Source organism: Doryrhamphus excisus, chromosome 15 (genome assembly GCF_030265055.1).
Source record: "Doryrhamphus excisus isolate RoL2022-K1 chromosome 15, RoL_Dexc_1.0, whole genome shotgun sequence".
NCBI classification, from domain to species: domain Eukaryota; kingdom Metazoa; phylum Chordata; class Actinopteri; order Syngnathiformes; family Syngnathidae; genus Doryrhamphus; species Doryrhamphus excisus.
In genome coordinates, this window is record NC_080480.1 from 1,244,957 (window position 1) to 1,264,804 (window position 19,848).

At 43.9% G+C, this 19,848-nt stretch overlaps 4 protein-coding genes and 1 non-coding gene across 8 annotated transcripts; 1 reads left to right on the plus strand and 4 right to left on the minus strand.

Moving 5' to 3' along the window:
• Positions 1 to 276: 276 nt before the first annotated feature.
• Positions 277 to 7,523, minus strand: xpnpep3 (X-prolyl aminopeptidase 3, mitochondrial). Of its 2 annotated transcripts, none has more exons than XM_058048865.1 (12): positions 7,364 to 7,523; positions 5,956 to 6,076; positions 5,014 to 5,136; positions 4,609 to 4,796; positions 4,310 to 4,529; positions 3,817 to 4,001; positions 3,637 to 3,699; positions 3,418 to 3,531; positions 2,975 to 3,060; positions 2,712 to 2,895; positions 1,670 to 1,790; positions 277 to 1,376 (listed from the first exon to the last, which is right to left on the minus strand). In XM_058048865.1, the coding sequence occupies exons 2-12, from the start codon at positions 6,026 to 6,028 to the stop codon at positions 1,210 to 1,212; spliced, it is 1,524 nt and encodes a 507-aa protein (XP_057904848.1). In that variant the 5' UTR covers positions 6,029 to 6,076; positions 7,364 to 7,523; the 3' UTR covers positions 277 to 1,209. The 2 variants fall into 2 exon arrangements, with proteins under 2 accessions (XP_057904848.1, XP_057904847.1); XM_058048864.1 differs by lacking the exon at positions 7,364 to 7,523 and adding an exon at positions 6,204 to 6,435.
• st13 (ST13 Hsp70 interacting protein) lies at positions 6,428 to 11,944 on the plus strand. Of its 3 annotated transcripts, none has more exons than XM_058048866.1 (13): positions 6,428 to 6,652; positions 7,033 to 7,150; positions 7,710 to 7,758; positions 8,537 to 8,630; positions 8,701 to 8,774; positions 8,844 to 8,910; positions 9,393 to 9,477; positions 9,566 to 9,676; positions 9,868 to 9,970; positions 10,569 to 10,685; positions 10,813 to 10,849; positions 10,926 to 11,035; positions 11,386 to 11,944. In XM_058048866.1, the coding sequence occupies exons 1-13, from the start codon at positions 6,541 to 6,543 to the stop codon at positions 11,521 to 11,523; spliced, it is 1,215 nt and encodes a 404-aa protein (XP_057904849.1). In that variant the 5' UTR covers positions 6,428 to 6,540; the 3' UTR covers positions 11,524 to 11,944. The 3 variants fall into 3 exon arrangements, with proteins under 3 accessions (XP_057904849.1, XP_057904850.1, XP_057904851.1); XM_058048867.1 differs by having other exon boundaries at positions 6,511 to 6,652; positions 7,016 to 7,150; XM_058048868.1 differs by lacking the exon at positions 6,428 to 6,652 and adding an exon at positions 6,785 to 6,957.
• Positions 11,945 to 12,793: 849 nt separating this feature from the next.
• rbx1 (ring-box 1, E3 ubiquitin protein ligase) lies at positions 12,794 to 15,028 on the minus strand. Its single transcript, XM_058049388.1, has 5 exons — positions 14,864 to 15,028; positions 13,859 to 13,937; positions 13,593 to 13,663; positions 13,422 to 13,507; positions 12,794 to 13,321 (listed from the first exon to the last, which is right to left on the minus strand). The coding sequence occupies exons 1-5, from the start codon at positions 14,939 to 14,941 to the stop codon at positions 13,309 to 13,311; spliced, it is 327 nt and encodes a 108-aa protein (XP_057905371.1). The 5' UTR covers positions 14,942 to 15,028; the 3' UTR covers positions 12,794 to 13,308.
• Positions 15,029 to 15,281: 253 nt separating this feature from the next.
• trnaq-cug (transfer RNA glutamine (anticodon CUG)) lies at positions 15,282 to 15,353 on the minus strand. Its single transcript has one exon. It is a non-coding gene; the product is annotated as a tRNA-Gln (tRNA).
• A 123-nt stretch (positions 15,354 to 15,476) lies between these two features.
• On the minus strand, positions 15,477 to 19,363 carry chadla (chondroadherin-like a). Its single transcript, XM_058049694.1, has 10 exons — positions 19,205 to 19,363; positions 18,386 to 18,580; positions 18,161 to 18,316; positions 17,921 to 18,066; positions 17,544 to 17,782; positions 17,187 to 17,467; positions 16,590 to 16,926; positions 16,151 to 16,503; positions 15,878 to 16,044; positions 15,477 to 15,783 (listed from the first exon to the last, which is right to left on the minus strand). The coding sequence occupies exons 1-10, from the start codon at positions 19,361 to 19,363 to the stop codon at positions 15,477 to 15,479; spliced, it is 2,340 nt and encodes a 779-aa protein (XP_057905677.1).
• Positions 19,364 to 19,848: the final 485 nt, after the last annotated feature.

Consider the following 19,848-nt stretch of genomic DNA (forward strand, 5'->3'; position numbering starts at 1 on the left):
GGATGGTGGGAGGAAGTGTTCGGGACTCTCCGGAAACGCTCGGAGTGCTCGGTCGACACGCTCGCCCGTGCAAGCCGGGGCTGTTCGAACCTGGTCCGTAGGCGTCCGAGCATTGGAAAATCAAAGGATGCTGGGGCCACTTTGATTGTTTTTTTTTTAAAGAAGAAAATACTGTTTTATATTTCTATATATACACACTACTTACACACACAACACACACACACAGTGTGTTTAAAGACAAAGCTTTGTGTTATTATTAGTTATTGTCAACAGCCTTTTGTCTTTTGTCCTCAATTTCCCCTTCAGCCCTTGGGTTTAATTGTAAACTTTGACAAAATGCCACCAGCCATTAAAAAGTCGCATTTTGGCCACCTCAGCATTCAAGGTGTTGTGCCTGTATTATACTTTTTCCACCACAACATATCAAAAGAAGACTAGCGGTTTCAAAGAACAAATAAATGTCTACACTTGAAGGTAAACTTTGTACGCTTTTGGTGTTCTTGGCTTTCACTCCACGGTCTTTTAGACACGTACGTGTCTGCAGCACATTCACACTCCCAGATAAGCAACTGGCAGTCTTTGCCGTGCTTGGCGTTCTTGGATGGAAGTGACGAAAAAAACCTTTGCAATCAAGTCAACGCTCAAAACGCAAAAATATGTAAACGCTTGAGTACTTTTTGGCTTGCATCTTTTAGTTTACTAGGTAACAAATACATAGTTAGATTTTGCTCAAAAGGTAGTTTTCTGTTGGATTAAACTATAATTTATTAACATTTAGAAATATTTTAAAGCTGCATACAATATATACAGATCCTTTTCAGGTCAACTCATTCTATTGGTACGGTATGTGGGTGTTATTAGTCAGGATTTGTGTGCATAAACAGGACGGAAGACCTGAAAACAATGCAATGTGTCTGTAAGGGCACCGTATTGTGGATGACAAATGATAAATATTTCTAGACTGGGATTCAAAGTTCAGTGCTAGAACCATAAGAATATATGATGTTCCCATAGGTAGAAGCCAAGACCCCAAAATGACAGCTAGTGTTCAGACAGCGCCATTGTCCAGATAAATCATAGTAGTCATCAAGGTTTTGGTATTTTGTGTAAATGTGATGACTGCATGATGCAAACAAAAGTTGGACTATTGTGCTGCCATCATCCATGTACCTGTATCAGCTGAGGGGTGTCCGCCATCACAGCCCTGCCCTATCTTTGGGCACAGGCCAGCTCCACATCAGGGATGGTCTTTGGGGTGTCGGCGGATAGAATCAGCGGGCCCCCCTCGTCCCGAATCAACACGTCATCCTCAATCCTGATGCCGATGCCGCGGAAACGCTCCGGGGCCTGCTCGTTGTCCTCAGCAATATACAATCCTGCGGCGGCAGACACACATGCGGGATCACAAGCCAAGTGTTGCGTGTTAGCGTTCAAAAACAGGCCTGCCATACAACAAAAACCGTTGTGTAAGCCACGCCAATAGGGGGCGATACCACGACCAGCATGTGGGGGGTACACCATAACAATATGTGGAGCTTCCTAAAAATTCCCCACTGGAGCGAGTCAGTATAAAGAATAAAATAGTCACCTGGATGACTTGGATTAAACCTTCTCGTACAAATCGACACAAAGCAGACAAAAAAGGAGTCGTCATTTGTCCTGCATTTACCTGGTTCTATGGTGATGGTCATTCCAGGCTGTAAAGGCTGCGAGCGGGACAGTTCGGGAGTGTCATGGACATCCATGCCTAAGTAATGCCCGACATGATGGGGGCAGTACCGCCTTGCAGCCTGGGGGGAGGAGGAAAAGAAGAATTCAATCATCTCCTGTCCGGCCGTGGTAACCTATTGTTAACCTCGTTAGAGTTCCACTAAAGATTTCTTTGCAATGATGACAGACATTCCGTCTCATCCTCAAAGCATGGGAAAGAGGGAGGCACAAAATACAGGAATGATTTTCTTTCTAATAAAACATCTAGACATGGTATTCCCCTCAGAAACGGCACATGGATGCTGAAATGCCAAAGAAATAAATGCGACTGGTTAATACCTCACAGCATCCAACATCCATATGATGAGAAGCACAGTAAGTGCTATGATCTTCCAGTCTTTTCTGTTCATGCATTCACCTTCTTGGGGAAAAATTACAACAATGGATGAGATGACGCTTTTCAAGGCACCCACAGTGTTTCACTATGAAGTGAACACGTTATTAATTCGCTCCTGAGTCATATGCCGGTGGTAAACTACATCTGTAGGCACAGCTGCCTTGGGGTGGTCTGAGGGTACAATGGCCTCTCCGACCGGCAGCAAACATTCATACACCAGTGTGGGCAGCACTGGAGGCAAGGTGGGTGAAGTGTCTTGCTCAAGGACACAACGACAGTGAAGGAGGAAGACTGTGGAGGTAGCGAGGAGCGTACCACCAACCTTCTGGGTTCTGGACGACCTGCTCGGAGCCATGGCCCCCCAAAAAGTCACATATTTGGGAACTAATTAACTGAGTGTACCATTGAGAAATACCGATGTTGACTGTTAAAAAACCTTATTGTTGCCAAATTGCGGCATTCAACTTTCTCAGCATGAACACAATCCCTTTTCCCCTTCGCATTTAAGCACTTCATCAGGTCAAAATGGCCTTGGTGCGACACAGCTGCCCCCGAGCGCCATGTGACCGTACATTAAAAATGACATCTTTAAATGTCTGATTACCTTCAGTACATCAGCATCACCGGTACCAGCCTTGACGATGCCCAGACGCTTGAGCTGTCTTCCCAAGAGGGCCAGCATGGTACTGTAGATGTGATCTAGACTGACACAGGGGGAGCACAGAGATAAACAGGAGAGCTGGACCTCCAGGACGGCTTCATAAAGTTCCGCCTGAGCGGCGCTGAACCTGTCAGGGTGGAAAAGGCGTTAAGACGTACATGAGTCGAATATGCAGTACAATTGACAATGCGAGGTGATCGACTTACTTCCCGTTTACCGGCCACGTTCGGGTAACATCGCTGACATAACCGAAATATTCACAACCACCGTCGAGAAGCACCATTTCACCATCCTGAGGGACGAGAGAGATCCTTCATGTTATTCAGGATTCAGTCATGACCAACCTTCTTCTTTTTTTTTTTTTTTTACTTCAAGCAATAATTTTACATGGACTTGACCGCCCACCCACATGCATAATAAAACTTAATGAATACAACTGATTCAAAAGACTCGGTGGGTGTCTTGATCTTGCTCTTCATGTGGCTCAGTCGTTTTGAAGGCATCGGGGCCACACACACTATTGGCTCGGAGCATGTGAATCACTCATGATGAACGTTAATTTAAGTAGGGCTTCTGGTTATTTTCTTTTAAATCAGGCCTCTTATTGCCGACAGCAGGAATATCTAGCGCTCCATCAGCGTGCGCTTACCTTAATCATCTGGTTGTTGTTGATGTAGTGCAGGGTATTGGCACGATTCCCTCCAGCTACCACCGGTGGATATGCCAGGAAGTTAGCACCGTGGAGTCGATTCTCAAAATCAAACTGCAATTAAATGAAGAAATATTGAGTTGATGGGCTGCACGGCGGAGGTTTTATTTGAAATGGGTACAATACAATGGGTGGCAGTCATCACAAGTTCTTAGTTACCTTGGCAAAGAGCAAAGATTCATCCACATCTCCAAGAGACAGAGCCATTGTCCTCCTAAACGCCTGAAAGGCAAGTTGGATCGGAATGAGATCTGATTTTTGTTTTTGCAGAAGCACCACAGCACTTGGATCTCTAACATTTCAAACGCAGCCTCCCCCGAAAATATCTTCAACGCTCACCTGCGCTGTGATGCGACCTGCCTCATGCATGAGGGCTACCTCTGATGAGCTTTTAATGGCCCTGAGGGAATGAATGAGGGGTCTGAGGGGGCGTGGCATGGGCCCCGCCTCCAGGAGGGGACTGACATGTGCTTGGTGGAGGCCAGGGTGGGATGGATTGGGGCTGTCGTACCACAGCGTTGAACCTGATGGAAGAGTGGAGGCGAGGAAATGCTGAAGATGAGCTAATTCATGCTTGACAATATAATTAAAGCCAGTTGTTCAATCAGTTTGGCAAAAAATGATGACAAGATTTTAACATTCATTTTAAGAAATGTACAGTGGAAAAATATGACCCGACAACAGGCACAAAACAATGTTTATTGTCCCAGAAAAGATATTATCAACATTTTTTGAAACCAAATAAACAACTGACCAAGACAACTGTTCTATTTCACGCCAATGTTAAATCTTAATTAAACGCAATACTTTTGGATCGCTTCCATCAACCCACCTTTTATGCTTTTGAGGATAAGACCCAGTTCTTCTGTGCTGTGAACCCTCTCTATGCCGGTCAAAGCAGCCGCTCCATCCTTCCCTGACCGCGGTCCGTCCCACAGCTCCCTGCCTGGGTCTCGACGTGGGACAAACAGGATGGTCTTGTCTGGTCGCCCTTTCCCATACAAAACCAAAGCACTGTCAGGCTCCAAGATGCCACACAGGTACAGGAAATCCTGGGAATTTTGTAATAATTGTTACATTGCTTTTTAAAAAAAAACAAAAAAAAGCACTTTAAAGTGAACGCATGCACACCTGGTTCTGGTGGAATGGATAGGGTATGTCATTGGTCATGTAGCGGGTGGGATGGGACAAAACAATAAGCACATGAGTGCTGGAGGAGGCCGACGGTCCAAGCCTGTCCGACTGGGCCTCGATGAGCGAGGCCAGTCTGTGTCGGCGGAGTTCGTATTCTGTTTGGCTCAGGCCCGGTGTCACCTCACCTGAGAATCAAATGGCACAACTTAAGGAGAGAATAATGCACTTGGGCCTTTCAAGCACCTTTTATATTTATAGAGTGGTGATTGGGGAACTTTAAACTAACTTCAAGTAAACCTTGCAGGGTTGCTTTGGGACTAATAGTCTTAATGTTTGTGTCATTGTTGCTCTGTTCACTAGGCCCTAGGGGCCAAATGATATCAGAATGTCAACGATACTCACCACATTTGAGGAGGTGCGGATGAGTGAAAGGGCTCGGCTGGCCCAGGTAGCGAGCGGGAACCGTCTTTGGTTTCAAACCTCCTGGTTTCACCGAAATGCTCCTGCATGGACACCACACACACCCTACAAAAAACATAACATGACATTTGAATTCTTTATCATCTGTGGTGTGTTTGTGTTTTTGAAGGCAGCTTCCCTTTCACAATTTGTGGAATGTCAATGTGGATTTTTTTTTAATTTTTATGGGCAGATATTGGTGCATGTATTTGGAATCTGATTTTTCGTTACAGTGCAGCCTGCACTACAGAGGTGCACCCATTTCCCACACAGTACACATTAAGTGAGTGGACAAGAAGTATACCTCATAGTAATACGCCTACTCTGTAAACAGATACAGTACAGTCCAGCCTTTGGTGAGTAGTATCTACTGTACGGCTTGCAATAATGCCAAGCAAAAGCTAAAGCTTGAAAACACTCTTCCTTCTTCAAAACTCCTGTTTGGAGACAGCTTTCATTTTTTTCATTGAAGTTGTTTGCACAAAAGCTAAGTCTTGCATCAAGTATTCTGACTGTAAACCGAGGTATGCCCCGAACCACGATCAAGTAAATATTATTCCCAATGTGTTTTCATTAAGTTGATGTCTACAATAACTACACAAGACTCAATTTTAACATGAATATCCATAAAAGTACAACGAAAAACTAAATGGAACATATTGAAATCCACTAATTGAATTTCTACAATCTTCTGCAATCTTTGTGAATCTGTCCACCCACCAAGACAAAAAGACTGTATGACTGACAAAAGGGCTTACTCCGTTCATGCCGTTGTTCTATGGATGACACGTCCCACCCACGTCCAAACCACAGGTTGTTTTTCTTACGAATTCGGTGGATAAATGTAAAAGTGTATTGACAAAGTAGTCCAAACACGAAGCTCACCTCGACTCCAGCTAGGTCGAAACAGGAGTTTGGAAGCAGCCCTGAGGAGCACACGACCGCCGGAGGACACCATGGTCGATGCCTCTCGAGCACCCAGGTCACAGACACATGTCGTTTATTACTGGGGAACGGTCAAAAAAGTTGTCAGGTATACGATATTCATAAACATCCATGTGAGCAACTCATCGACGTTTCACACACGACTAGATTACAATTTCATTGTACAACTCTACCCAGCTGACAGTTACCTCACTAGCCGGTTGCTAACTGTCTTCTCAAAGTACTTCCGTGAATTGAGGTCCTGAGTTTTGTCTCCCAGGTGGTTTATCCAGCATACGTTATTCTGATTGGTCCATGCAAAAACCTCTTTGAAGTCTATAGTTCACGTCAGACATAAAAGTATTCTGTAAGGGGGCATTTTTCGTGTTCATATTTACACATGAATACAAATAACCCCAAATGTCACTACTAGTAGTGTAATAAAGGTATAATACTGAAGATACGGCCTGAGCGAAGGTAAACAGAATTCGGGAGTAAGTCCACCCATATAGGAAAGTCCACGGGGCTGTCCGATTTGGTGCCTGAATGAAAAGAGAGGAGCGACGCCTGCGCCAGGGAAGCAGATTTACGACGATAAATACGATTGCAGCCTTCTCTTTTCTCATCTACTGTGTGGAATCTTCGAGTCCTTGCATAGGTGCTTTCCTTTTTATTACAGTTTGAAATGCTTTAACATGCAGCGTTTTTTTTATTTATTTGAATGTGGCAAATATTGTGGTAAGCTAACATTTCCAACGGGAGATCATGCGTCAAAAAACATGGTCGTTGTATCTAGAAACTTCTGGAGATCTCACGACCATCATCAGTGACTCTTCAAACAGATGCATTCGTTTTGAGAGTTCGATTTGTGCTTGTCGTGTTATTGTTTAGCTACCATACATAAAATATAGAAGACACGAATGCACGCTAGCATACTATAGCTAAGCTATCTATAGTCGTAAGGTAAGTATCGTGCTTTAACTTGATGAAGTTTTTAAGTGCTCTCTTTGTTGTAATCCAGCGTGTGTGACGTGACAGAGAGAAGCATGGACTCTCGAAAAGTGGCAGAGTTGAAGGGATTCGTGCAATTGTGCGAGTCCAATCCCGCCATCCTGCACCTTCCAGAGATGGGCTTCTTCCGGACCTGGTTGCAGAGGTCAGTCGTGTACATTAAAACTGAAAGCTGCCTGTTGTGTCCGGTTATGCGTTACAGGCCCACATACACGAGGTGCTCATTTCTTCCTGGTGACATTACGTCAAATATAATGAAAGTCAAATAGTATAAAGACAGCATACAAATTTGACCACGTGCCCCGTCACGCCTACAACCCCCTCCACGGTACGTGTCGTGTGTGTTTACACCTGCTACCTGGGATGTTGGTTTCAGACGTGCTGAGTTGCATTCAGGAACACTACTGATTACACTTTTACGCTTGCACAATCCAACATGTCCACGACCCGGTCTCCGTCTCTAGTACTGATAATTCACACCACAACTGTGGCAAAGTAAGTCCAAGAAGTGGCGTCATGGTGCACACGGCCACCTAGTGTTCGGAGTTGTAACTACATTTATGAGTAAGAGTGAACGGCCACCACATAAATAAATGTATGGGGCACATTGTTGTGTATTTGAGTTCATATTTCATGGGTTGTATGTTTTGTTGATAGCATGGATTGAGTGTTTCTCACAATATTGTTGTGTGTCCACGCTGCAGCATGGGTGCAAAGATCCCTTCCACGTCTTCCCCCAAGGATGCATGCCAGGTAACACTTGAATAGTTTTCCTTTTATCATTGACCCAAAGTATTTTCATGCAAAGCAAAACTATGCCGTGCAGTTTGGTGGGTGTGGTTGGTTTTGGTCTATTTTATGTTGTTTTCTTAAGAAGCATTAACATTTTACCAGACGTAGACATGTTTTCAAGTTGGACATGGTGAGGGTTCAGTTCAGGACTTTGCATGTGGAGTAAGTTCCGGACCATCGTCATGGAAATGCTTTGTACTACTACAATAGGAGAAAGCAAAATGTGTAATATTTTGACTTTATTTTTTTATTAATATTATAAATGTTACTTGTAAGAAATATAATTTTCCTCAACCTATTTAAAAAAAAAATTACAATGTTTTGTTTGTCATTGTGTCCTTTTTAAAATTATTTCTTTTAATAATTAACGTTGTGCTACTAAAACATTATTTTTCCTCAAAATATTATGAGTTCATTCTCATAAAATAGTGACTTTTTTTCCTCTTTAGAATATCACTTTTTTTCCCTCATTTTTTTTTACTTTATTGTTGTAAAATTTCTGTTGTAACGTTAAAAAAAATCTTCTTGGAAACTTTCTAACCATATAATGACTTTTTCCACAACCTAATTTTTTCCTTCAACTTCATGCACTCGCATAACATTATTTTTCATCATTATTTTATTATTGTGAAATTACGACTTATGTCTTCCTCAGTTTTCAGTTGACTTCCTGCTGTTTTCATGTTAAATTATACATATATTTTGAATGTGCTGTACTGTGCATTGTACTGCCTTGTAGGGTGAGTGTCCCTGTGGTCCTCCCCCGACATTTTCAGCTCCCCGAACTGAGCCCGAGCCCCCCGTACCATCTGAAAGCGAGGAAAGCGAACTAGGTAATTCCTGTCCCGTCCGTCCATCCTCTCATTGTCTTCCCCCGCCTCAACTCCTCTGTGGCGTTTACAGAAAACGACCTTGAGGGTGTCATTGAGCCAGACACCGACGAGCCACAAGAAATGGGAGAGGTTGAAACTGTTGAGGTGAGTGTTCATGTTTTAATATTTTCAGTGACGACGACGATGAAAATGTTTGTGTGTTTGCTTGCTCAGGTGACGGAGGAGATGATGGACATGGCCAATGACAAGAAGATAGAAGCCATCAACGCCCTGGGAGACGGTTAGTAAATATTGACCTGTTTTTACTTATTTAAAGTTATCGTTTTACCCGTGTTTGTATAACCTGTGTTTGACACCAACATAACTATACTAAGCTACTTTAGCGGCCGTAATCCACCCCGACGTCGCTTCCTGCCCTCCACACGTCCGGAACACGTTTATTGCAACACACATGAGTCTTACTTGGGCTTATTTTCTGTTATTATCTATTATCATATATTATATAGTGGACACTGATAATGTTAAAGTGTATTTAGAAGGTATTTAGAAGGTCATAAACAGGTTTTCTATGCTGTAATTACAAATTAAAGGTTCGGAACCAGTTAACAGTGATAAACGAGGGATTACTGACTATTTATTGTTCTGCATTATCACATATTTACAAATGATTGAATGAATGAATGAGATTGAGGGAGTTTGCGCGGCTGTGATTGTGCGGGGATTTACTGTACTAGCCACTAAGCTAGGACCTTTTTTTTGCAGGCGATCTGCAGAAAGCTGTGGGTCTTTTCACCGAAGCCATCAAGCTGAATCCCTGTGTGGCCATCATGTACGCAAAGAGGGCGAGGTGAGATACCTGGGCTGAAAACTGCTGCTCGAGTTTGATTCCTCAAAAGGAACAACAAGGTCATTGTTGCTCTGGTGTGCGTGTTCAGCGTTTACGTTCAGATGCAGAAACCCAACGCCGCCATCAGAGACTGTGACAGAGCCATCAAGATCAACCCGGACTCGGCCCAGCCTTACAAGTGGAGGGGGAAAGCTCACAGGTACGTTTCTGTTCCAAAGTCTGCCTTAACGAGGATAAGAATGCTCACATGAGAATACAGCGGAACCCCTTTTTGTCAACTTAAGCGGCCGCCGCCATAACGGATATCGAAACTAGCCATTGCTTGCACAGCTACTGTTAACACGGCTTGCTGTGTGTGTGTGTGTGTGTGTGTGTGTGTGTGTGTTGCAGGCTGCTGGGCCACTGGGAGGAGGCAGCCCGGGATCTGGCCACAGCCTGCAAACTGGATTACGATGATGATGTCAGTGCCATGCTGAAGGAGGTCCAACCAAAGGTGTGGCATGTGCATATCAATGGGTGTTAAGGGGTGGAAAATGTTGTTTTATTTTTATTTATGACATCGCTATGCTTGGAACTTCTCTCACAGTTTTTCAGAAATACATTCATAAATCATTGCTGTTTTGTGGTTGAATACAGCCTATTATTAGTCAAACGTTGCATATTATTGAAACCTTTCCAAGCATAAAAATGGCTCAATGAACTGAAATACAAATAGGGCAAGGCGTGTGATTAGTTTTTACACCGGTCACTAGGTGTCAGTAATGTTACTGTAATGTTTGAGACACCCAAGCACCTAGCAACAGCTAGGCTTTTATTGCAGGCTACTTTTGCTGCCGTAACCTACGCCAATCTAAGACTCAGTTCTACACCCCCAACGTCACTTCATGTAATATGAGTGTGAAGGTGACTATAGGGGGTTATTTATTGCCTACGGGGCTCTAATATTTGTTAAAAATGATATTTAGCTGCTTGCAAACAGGTTTTCTATGCTCCCAATTATGGAAATATTCCATGTGGCACCAAAACGGTTCATCCAGCATGGAAACGCTCATAGTAACCGACGGCGGTACGCTCGTTCTTTTTCATTCCAGGCTAAAAGAATCATTGAGCACAGGCGCAAATATGAACGAAAGAGGGAAGAGAAGGAGATCAAGGAGAAGCAGGAGCGCGTCAAGAAAGCAAAGGAAGAGCACGCTCGGGCTCAGAAGGTTGGTCAAATAGTCGCTACTGAGGTTTCAACTCTATAAATGTTTGTATTAGATTGGGTTGGTGCACATAATAATAAAAGTGTGTGTATATATGATGTATAAAATACTATCTGTCACATCCGTACAGGAAGAGGAAGCAAGAGGAGGTGGAGGATTCTTCCCAGGTGGGAGCATCACTCATGATTTAGCCCGTGTGCATTTCCAGCTGTTTTATTGAGTGGTATTTGTTACTCTTGACAGGAGGTGCAGGATTCCCCGGTGGATTCCCGGGTGGGTTTCCAGGGGGAGCGGCCGGCATGCCCGGTCTCAACGACTTGCTGCAGGATCCCGAGCTGCTGTCCGCCATGCAGGTAAGTGACGGCACGACAGGGCAGCTTTGTTTGGAACGTTTACGGCTCTGGCTGCTTCATATTCAAACATACCAGCGTTGCATTTCAAACACTGAATTTACTTAACAGATTTCTGCATTTGAATTTTAGGAACTGATAATTCGGTTGCATAAATTCAGAATTTAAAAAAATTGTTAAAAGTACAAAGCTACATAATGCGTCTAATTAGACACCAATGAGGACATTTTAAACATGTCCATATTGTTTCTTCCCATTGTCAAAACCGCTGCAGTGATACGGTTATGAAATAGTGTATTATTGCTTAAGTACTGCTTTAGTGGTAGGAATACTCACCTATTCGACATTCCCAGGACCCTGAGGTGATGGTCGCCTTCCAGGACGTGGCACAGAACCCGGCCAACATTACCAAGTACCAGAACAACCCCAAGATCATGGCACTCATCACCAAGCTGAACTCCAAGTTCGGAGGGGCCGCGCCCCAGCCGTAGATGGGACCTGACCAAAGAGAGAGAGGAGGATTTTGTGTGCTGCGACCATCTTTCGGGGGGCTCTTCAGTAATTCTACGGGGTACAGATTAATCCTTCAGGAGTGGAGTGCTTGTTTAACAGAGGAAGTTCAAATCCAAACTCTTTAATCAGCACTGAAATCAACCAGCTCGGAGTCAAGGGGGCTGTCGTTCCAAGACAAGACCACTGTGATTCCCCATTAGCTGGCACTTAACCACAAGTTGTTACTTAACCTTAAATCTCCAACCCTCCCGCTCCTGCACTCGTTAAAGCATTTTTACAGCTACATTGAAAACAGCGTTTTAGCACCAAAACCTTCTTCTGTTGTCATTTAAATAAAAACGATTTTTGATGTGACCCAAGTAGGGAAAATGGTTAATAAAGCTTCTCTTCTGAAAGGCATATTTGGAGTTCTTATTTCATTTAGCAAAAGAAAAATCAAAGCATTCACTGCCATGCCTCACCACTTTGCACTTAAACATCTCTGATTTGTCATAGTTGATTATGTATACTCGTTAGTCTAAATCTGCATAATTTAGCACATATTTCCAAATAAGTACGGCTAAATAAACAGACGTATGTAGTAGTGTACCCTCGTTTATCGCGGGATAGCCAGAGAAATAGCAATGAGTGGAATTCGCGAGGTAGCTAACTTTGTGAGAAAAAGAGCAATGAGTGAAATCCGCGAAGTGGCTAACTATTGGCGGGCAAATGTTTTCAGAATGTAAAATCACTCACCATACATTTTTTATACACGTTTTTCAGACAGGTATGAAATGTCCTCATTTCTCTCGTTTAAACACGACAAAAAGTTCAAACCATTTGAATTTTAATGATCAACCTACATGTTGGGAGACGAGTGACTCACGAGTTATTTCACTCCTGTAGCCTGCCTTTTCCTCCTGGCGACGTTCCGTTGTACTGTTGAGTATGTCCAGAAGTCCAAACTTTTGTACAATGTTTAGCATTCTCCTGACTTTCGGGTGGAGGACATTTTGTCGGGAAGAAAATCGCAAACATACTAACACTACAAGCTAGCAAGACTAGGCAGTCAGGGCGGCACGAGGAAGATTGATGGTCTACAGCCAATCAGGACGCAGAAAATAGGCGGTGCAGGCAGCTTGATGAGCGAGACAGTTAGCAATCCTTAAAGGGCCAGTCTCGGCCGGTGACAGCTTCATATCTGTAGTAAAAAGCACTGCATTCATAGAGTGATGGGAGACTGTCAGTAATGTTACTTTGTTGGGTGACACCAGACATGATCCCTGGAACAACAAGCTTTTATTGCAGAATTATTAGAATTAATAGAATTAATAGAATTATTCACAACAGGCACAGTAAACCCTTTGGCCGGGAACGCAAGGCTCAACTCCCGACGAGGACCATGATGTAATAAGTCCTATCCACACATCTGCTTGTCCTCAATTTAGAATGTCCAATGAACCTAATATGCACGTTTTGGGGGTCGGGGAAGATGCCAGAGTACCCAGAATAACCCACACATTTATAACGGTTCAATGATGGCACTGACGCATCTTTTTACTAAAGTAGCACTATAACTTCACAATTCAAAGTTTTAGCTTGCGAGTTAGCAGAATAATAAGAAACAGCTTTTGTCACAGTATTTTGTACAATTTATTTGAAACCAAAAAAAGATGTGCATTAATAACCCTAGTAACAACAAGCTGAGAGGGAAATCGAGCTGCAGTGCGGGTAAAAGCTTAAAAAAAAATGAAGTCAAGGAGGAAGTGGTGACGATATTCCAGCTAGTGTCCATACCTGTAGGAAAAAAGGAAGGAATCATTGTCATTCAAATCCAGCCGGTGTAAAAAGGAAGAAATATGTCATGAAGCAATGGCACGATAGTGAAGACACTCACTTCTGGAACTCCCACTCTCTGTTGTCCAGAGGGCACACCTGTCTGGTTTTTAGCCAGCGGGAAATACAGTGGAAGTGGAAAGCGTGCTGTGGAAAAAAAAATATTCATGACTTTACAGACCGGAATCATTGCGTGACAACACAACTCTGATCAACTTGAGTGCCAACTCACATTGCAGACCCCCCAGGCGACGGTGCACTCCTCCGATGTTGCAGAAGCTTGGTTGGCCTGGCACTCTATACCTGATGACAGCAGGAGGAATGAAAATCTGCACCTATACCACACTTAATGCAAACTACGTTGCTACATTTCCAGTATCTCCATTCACTGTGACACTAGATAGATAGCAAGGGTGTCCAAAATGTTTCCAACATGGACAGGCACAATTAGTCAAACTTTTTCCACATTATAACACAATAAATTGTTTGCAAACTTACAAAGATCCATGATATGGTTTCGACATATAGCGCAATTATCCACAACAATGTCCCAGGCCCACAGCGCCACAGCATTCCACTAGTGGGGCAAAAACAATGAAAGAAAATAATAATAGTGAGCACAGTTCAACAAATAGACTTAATCAGCATCAGTAAATAATACAGTTGAGGCCTCCCTTACTTCTCAAAAAACACAAAATCAATCCAAAACTGAATTTAGCAGGTTTGAAAGGTCTCTTTCAAGCCCACCTTTTATCATGTCCTGTTATTATTCATTACACGTTTAAGGTTTTAGCTTGTTAAACTGTGAGTGGATTTGATTTATTATTGAAAATGAATTAATGAGATAATGAATTAATTAGATCAATTAAATCTATACAGTATTAATATTCAATGGGCCCCCGGACCACACTGCACTGAAAATATGGGGCCTCGACGTCAAAAAGGTTAAGAACCCCTGCTTTAAAGTACTTTCATATTTTTCACCAAATATAATTAGTTGTTCTCAGTAAAGTCATATATAGTGTCTAAGAATTGTTCATTAATGCTTTTCAGACACATCACAATGTTATGTCTGTAAATGTGATTTGTAATTCATATTAATAATAAAATACGGTTAGTTATTCGTGTCATGTATTTCTTTTGGGTTTAGCTGGAGGGAACCTGTCATAGGGAATGTATGCTACACCAAGCTAACCTGTAAAATGCTGCGTTGTTATATCAGTTATCACAATGTACAATAACACACGCCGATAACATTTAAACGTTTAAATGTGAATGCATCAAAATAAAGTATCCAAAACAAAACTACTCGCGAGTTTAACGCGAACGAGAAGCGCAAATCAACCGTTTGATACAAAGCTAACGCAAGCCGCGGTGATGTAGCGTTAGCAACTTAGCATGCTAGGTGGCTAACGAGCACTCGTAGTGACGCTAAAGCACATTAGTTCCAGGAACACTGTACGCCGTGGCAGTAATTCACCTCAATAACTATTGAAAACATACCTTCTTTACTTCAAATCGCTTCTTGCTCGCTCCACTGCTGGAGCAGCTTGGTGCGTCTACATCCATTGCCGCTGCCATCTTGGATTGAGAAGTTTGCCGAAAATACGTCGCCGGCAAAGCAGGAGTTCCACTAAGACACCACTTCCGGTGCGGGACGTCACATTTAATTACGTTTCTGTGACATAAATATACACTTTTATTTATTGTAAAGAGACGTCACGAATACAAATCCATAAGATGTAGGCCTTTATTTTTGAAAAGAGGATGTACCGTGTTGTTAATGAACGACTATTAATTTGGAGCTCGAATTAGTAATCGTAAGTGCTTTGTCAAATAAGAAACGTATTCTGACGCAAACATGACAAGAATTAAATGCTAATTTAAAAAGTGAATGATTTATAAGTCAAAATAAAAAGTCAGGTTCCACCGAGATTTGAACTCGGATCGCTGGATTCAGAGTCCAGAGTGCTAACCATTACACCATGGAACCACATGACGACATGGGGTCCTCATGTTAGTCTAAATACTATAATACTGATATCAAATACTGCCAATATCCCAAATTACTTTGTTCAAAATTTATTGAAATCAAAATTCAAAAACAGTTTTAAGTTTATATCACTTTCTTCTTTTTTGTCACTGCTGCTGCAGGTTTCCATTGAGGTTTCTTTTTAGTTGGCTTGGTCTGCTTCACGTTGTTCTTTCCAGGTTTAGCTTTCACTCCAGGGACCTTCACAAAGTTCAATTTGGCTTTCTTGACTTTTACTTGAGCGGGAGCCACCAGACCCTTTCGGTCTGATATCGTGCTGCTTTCAGAACTACAAGATTTAAAAAGATCTAAATCCCTGATTTTCTGACCTTTGAGGTCTGGAGGGTGGCCACAGGTAGCACCCACCTCCAAGCTCACATTGTCCATCCACCTGGTACAGACCCCAAAAACAATGTCAGTCTTCACATTAAATTCAAAATATGTGCAAAGCTGACTTATATATTCTGAGGTAAATGTGCACCAACCTGCGCAGTGGCAACACGGTGCAGTCACACAGCAGAGGGTTGTCTTGCAAGTCCACCACCTCCAATCCAGTCAGCAAACTCAAGTCAGGAAGCTCCTTCAGCTGGTTTCCCTTCACAGTGAGACCCTTCAGTCCCGGACCAAGCCCCGCTAAAGAGTCCTGGGACATCTGGACATGGTACCATAGCAAGAAATCATGACAGTCACTCCAAGTCTGATATAGTCATCTAAGTCCCTGTACGTAAACATCATGCAAGAATTTATTCATCACACACCTTCTCGATATTCATCTGGTCCATGTACAGCCACTTTAGACTCTGGGAAACCGGCTTGAACGCATTGGGTCCGATAGAAAGAATCCGGTTCTGAGACAGGTTGAGCTCCTCCAGATTGGGGGCGTTGGATATAGCGGCAGTTGGAAGACTGGTCAGCTGATTAGCATCCAGGTGGAGTTTACCAAGCAAGGTGGAGTCCAAAGCGCCTTTTGCGATTGTGCGAATGGTGTTATTGGTTAAATAAAGCTCCCGTAGTTTGGGGGTTACTGAGGACAGCAGACCGGCGGGCTCCAGTTTTGAGATGGCATTTCGTTCCAGATGGAGTACAAACAGACTTGGTAAGAGTCTCATAGCTGTAGAGGAACACGGTCACATCTTTATTCCGTGTACGGTTTTGAAAGTCAAATACCAAACGGTCGTAATTTGGTTAATTACTGACCTGATCCAGGAAACTGTGCCAAACGATTCCCCTCCAGGTGCAGGTAGCTGAGCTCGGGGGCTCCGGAGAAGGCTTCAGGATCCAAGGATGTGAGGTCATTGTCAGAGAGATACAAGTAAAACAGGTTTTTCATACCCCGAAAGGCACCTCCTGATATTTCGTGGATTTTGCAGAATTCCAAATGTAGGGATATAACGTGACCGGTGCCGGGGAAACTGTTGGTGGGAAGGTAGTGGAAGTGGTTGCTGCGGAGGTCCAGGAGTTGCGTTTTGGCGGGGAAGCCTCGGGGTACTTTGGTGTGACCTCCATTCTCACATGTAGCATGCTGGGCTTCCATCTAGAAAGGACAGTTTGGTAGTTAATCCACAAAACAGGAGATCGACTTCAACTGAGATCAATTAATAGACCTAATTAATCTCTAGAATTATCCTCCATTAAGACAATTAAAAAAGAAAATTTATGTCAGAAATGGGCTTTTTTTTTTTGCTGAAAAACGATATTGTCAGGCTGTCAATATCCGATACCGATATCATCCGATACCGATGTATGTCACATGACATATCTCCTGAAAGCGACAGCAACATAATATGAACTCACATGACAGTGGCAGTTAAGCGGACATTTGCCCTTCTGTTGGGGCTTGGCGGTGGGGGCGCTGCTGACGGCGGGCGCCTTCTCCTCCTCCTGCTCCTCTTCCTCAAAGTCGTCCTTCAGGTGGTCAGCCCTGCTGCGGCAGCGCATGTCCGCGGCGGCCACGGCTCGCAGCGGCTCGTCGGACAGATGAGGGGGTCCGGCGCAGGCTCCCAGCAGTTTGACGCCCCCACGGCTGGCCCAGTTCTTTAAGGGTCGCATGTAGCAGCTGCAGTAGATGGGGTTGGCTAGGGAGAATCAAAGCAACGGGGACGATGTGGGACCATGGAAACACTTTCTGGGCTTTGAACGTGGGGACTGTACCAGTGAGGTTGAGGCTGACGAGGTTCTTGGGGCCCGACAGCGGGTCCAGGTAATGCAGCTGGTTGTGGCTCAGGTCCAGGTGGGAGAGCATGGGGGCTTGGGACAAGGCCTGCTCTGATAGGTCTTGGAGGGACATGTGATCCAGGTACAAGTGTGTGAGCTTCGCCATGGAGACGGACTCTTCGCCGAGGTAGATCATGGGATTGTGGCTCATTTCCAGGCGTGTCACCTCACGAGGTCTTTAAGTAGAAAAACAAAAGCCATTGGGTACAAAATGTTATATCAACATATTTGTGACCATGATGGTCCTCACAGTTTCTGGGTGAGTTCCCACTGAAGGACCGGGTATCAAAAAGATGGCCGACAAACGGTCCTACCTGGTCATGGCCTGCGTGGGGAAGAACTGCAGTTCATTGTGGTCCAGACTGAGGCGAGTGAGGGTGAACAAGCTTGCGAACGCCTCAGGTGCCAAGTTGTTGATGGAGTTATGGCTGAGTCGAAGCCACTTGATGTTTTGTAGACCCTGGGAGGGACACGGCGGAGTATCGATGTCATCCTTCATGCAGCACGCCTTTTGTCATGTGACTTGTGTTGTGTTTCCGGTGTCGACCTCCTACCTGGAAGGCCATGTTGGGGATGTAGACCAGCTGGTTGTGGTTGAGAGCCAGCATGTTGAGCGAGCCCAGTTGCATGAACGCTCCTGGTTGGATCTCCTCCACACGGTTGTGGTCCAGATGAAGCTCCTTCAAGGAGGAGAGTCCGTCAAAGGATTCCTTGAGGATGGAAGGGAAAATGAGACGTGAATCTTCCGGAAAGTCGATCTTCCGGATCGGTCTTCTTACCTGGTAAAGGATGTCGATTTTGTTGTAGGCCAGGTTCAGGGAGACCACGCGGCCCAGCATGCGGAAAGCCCCCTCCTTCACCTTGACAATGTTGCACCGCTGCAGGTTGAGGTGGGTGAGGTACGGGGTGCGCGTGAAGGCGCCTCTTGGCAGCGCCCCCAGGTTGTTGTTCTTCAGGTCTAGCTTGACTGTGATCTGGACGGAAGGAATGAAGAACGTATTGAGAAAAGGAATCAAACACTAAACACGGGAATGAATTGAAACAGTACGCAGCCATCTTTTGCAATATTGTGTTTTTTTTCAGATATTACTTCATAGATGATTGCAAAACAATTTAAAATACACATGTTATGTAGTATTCTGCTCACCAGGTGGCAGTACAGACACAAAACATTACATTACATTACCTTAACACTGCATGTAGTCAGCCACAATAACTCACCAAAGGGCTCCTCCCATTCCATGTGGAAGTGGTAAATGTTTGTCTTTTATTTATTCAAGGCTAACTGGTTATCTCGCTAGCTAACTGCAGCATAATATGTAACCAATGAATTATGGCAGTGTCAAGGTGGCTATAGGGGTGTTATTTCATGTCTACAGGGCTCTAATAATGTAAAAAAAACGCTATAAATGAGGGATAACTGTACTGTCATGTTAAAGAGGATTGTTTCTCATTTCTGACACACCTGACAGTTCACTTTGCTGATGTTGTTTTGGCGTGGTCGGCCAACAGGTAGACATTAAAATACAATCTACACACTCACGTATTGAAATTGTTAGCATGAAGCGCAAGCAAGGGCGTCCACATTAATTCCTCACCTCGTCAAGAGCTGACGGAACTTCAGTCAGGTTCTTGCCGACGCAGGCTACCGTGAGCTTGGCGTTGTCGCAGCTGCACGCTGGAGGACATTTCTTTGCTTCCACGTTCCATATCAGCGCAAAGGTTCCCAGGAAGACGGCAGCAGGCGGGAGATGCATCTGCGTCAGGAAGATTGAAGTTAGAAAAAGTTCCAAGAACATGGGCTCCGTGTTTTGCTTCCAGACCAGAATCCAGACACCTGACATATTTAAACATAAAGTAGCTGCAAATGGCAGCAAAGTCAGTAATAAAACCAAAAAAAGTCATCAATGAAACCAAAAGTCCTTACCGTCATGCAGAATGTCCAGCTTAATGATCGGGTGTCACGCAACTTTTACAATTCCCCTTCTAGCGTGTTCCGGACAGAGTCTGGAGTCCGGTGGGCAAACAAGCCTTTGGTAAATTCTTCTTCTCGTGACCCCTGACCCCTGCACCCCCAACTGCAAATTAACACCTGGGTTTTACATTTTCTGCCCACTTCAGAGGTTTAGACGCGCATCAACCATGACTGGAGAAAGTGGACATTGGGGCAGCAATACTTTCATCTCAGTCGCCATACTCCAAAAAAGAACGTCCAAGAGGATTTAATAATATAAGAGGATAA

Excerpts from the sequence above, each read along its gene's own strand:
- xpnpep3 (XM_058048865.1), bottom strand. The coding sequence starts at position 6,028 with ATGGTGTCCTCCGGCGGTCGTGTGCTCCTCAGGGCTGCTTCCAAACTC. Across the intron at positions 4,002-4,309 it reads TATCCTCAAAAGCATAAAAG|GTTCAACGCTGTGGTACGAC; the intron begins GTGGGTTGATGG and ends CTCTTCCATCAG. Across the intron at positions 2,896-2,974 it reads ACGTGGCCGGTAAACGGGAA|GTTCAGCGCCGCTCAGGCGG; the intron begins GTAAGTCGATCA and ends CCACCCTGACAG.
- chadla (XM_058049694.1), bottom strand. The coding sequence starts at position 19,363 with ATGCATCTCCCGCCTGCTGCCGTCTTCCTGGGAACCTTTGCGCTGATA. Across the intron at positions 16,927-17,186 it reads CGCTTAACTGCCACTGTCAT|ATGGAAGCCCAGCATGCTAC; the intron begins GTGAGTTCATAT and ends TGTCCTTTCTAG. Across the intron at positions 16,045-16,150 it reads ACCAGATGAATATCGAGAAG|ATGTCCCAGGACTCTTTAGC; the intron begins GTGTGTGATGAA and ends TACCATGTCCAG.
- st13 (XM_058048866.1), top strand. The coding sequence starts at position 6,541 with ATGAAAAGAGAGGAGCGACGCCTGCGCCAGGGAAGCAGATTTACGACG. Across the intron at positions 8,631-8,700 it reads AAGCGAGGAAAGCGAACTAG|AAAACGACCTTGAGGGTGTC; the intron begins GTAATTCCTGTC and ends TGGCGTTTACAG. Across the intron at positions 9,677-9,867 it reads TGGAGGGGGAAAGCTCACAG|GCTGCTGGGCCACTGGGAGG; the intron begins GTACGTTTCTGT and ends TGTGTGTTGCAG.
- rbx1 (XM_058049388.1), bottom strand. The coding sequence starts at position 14,941 with ATGGCAGCGGCAATGGATGTAGACGCACCAAGCTGCTCCAGCAGTGGA. Across the intron at positions 13,938-14,863 it reads AGCGATTTGAAGTAAAGAAG|TGGAATGCTGTGGCGCTGTG; the intron begins GTATGTTTTCAA and ends TTGCCCCACTAG. Across the intron at positions 13,664-13,858 it reads AAACCATATCATGGATCTTT|GTATAGAGTGCCAGGCCAAC; the intron begins GTAAGTTTGCAA and ends TGCTGTCATCAG.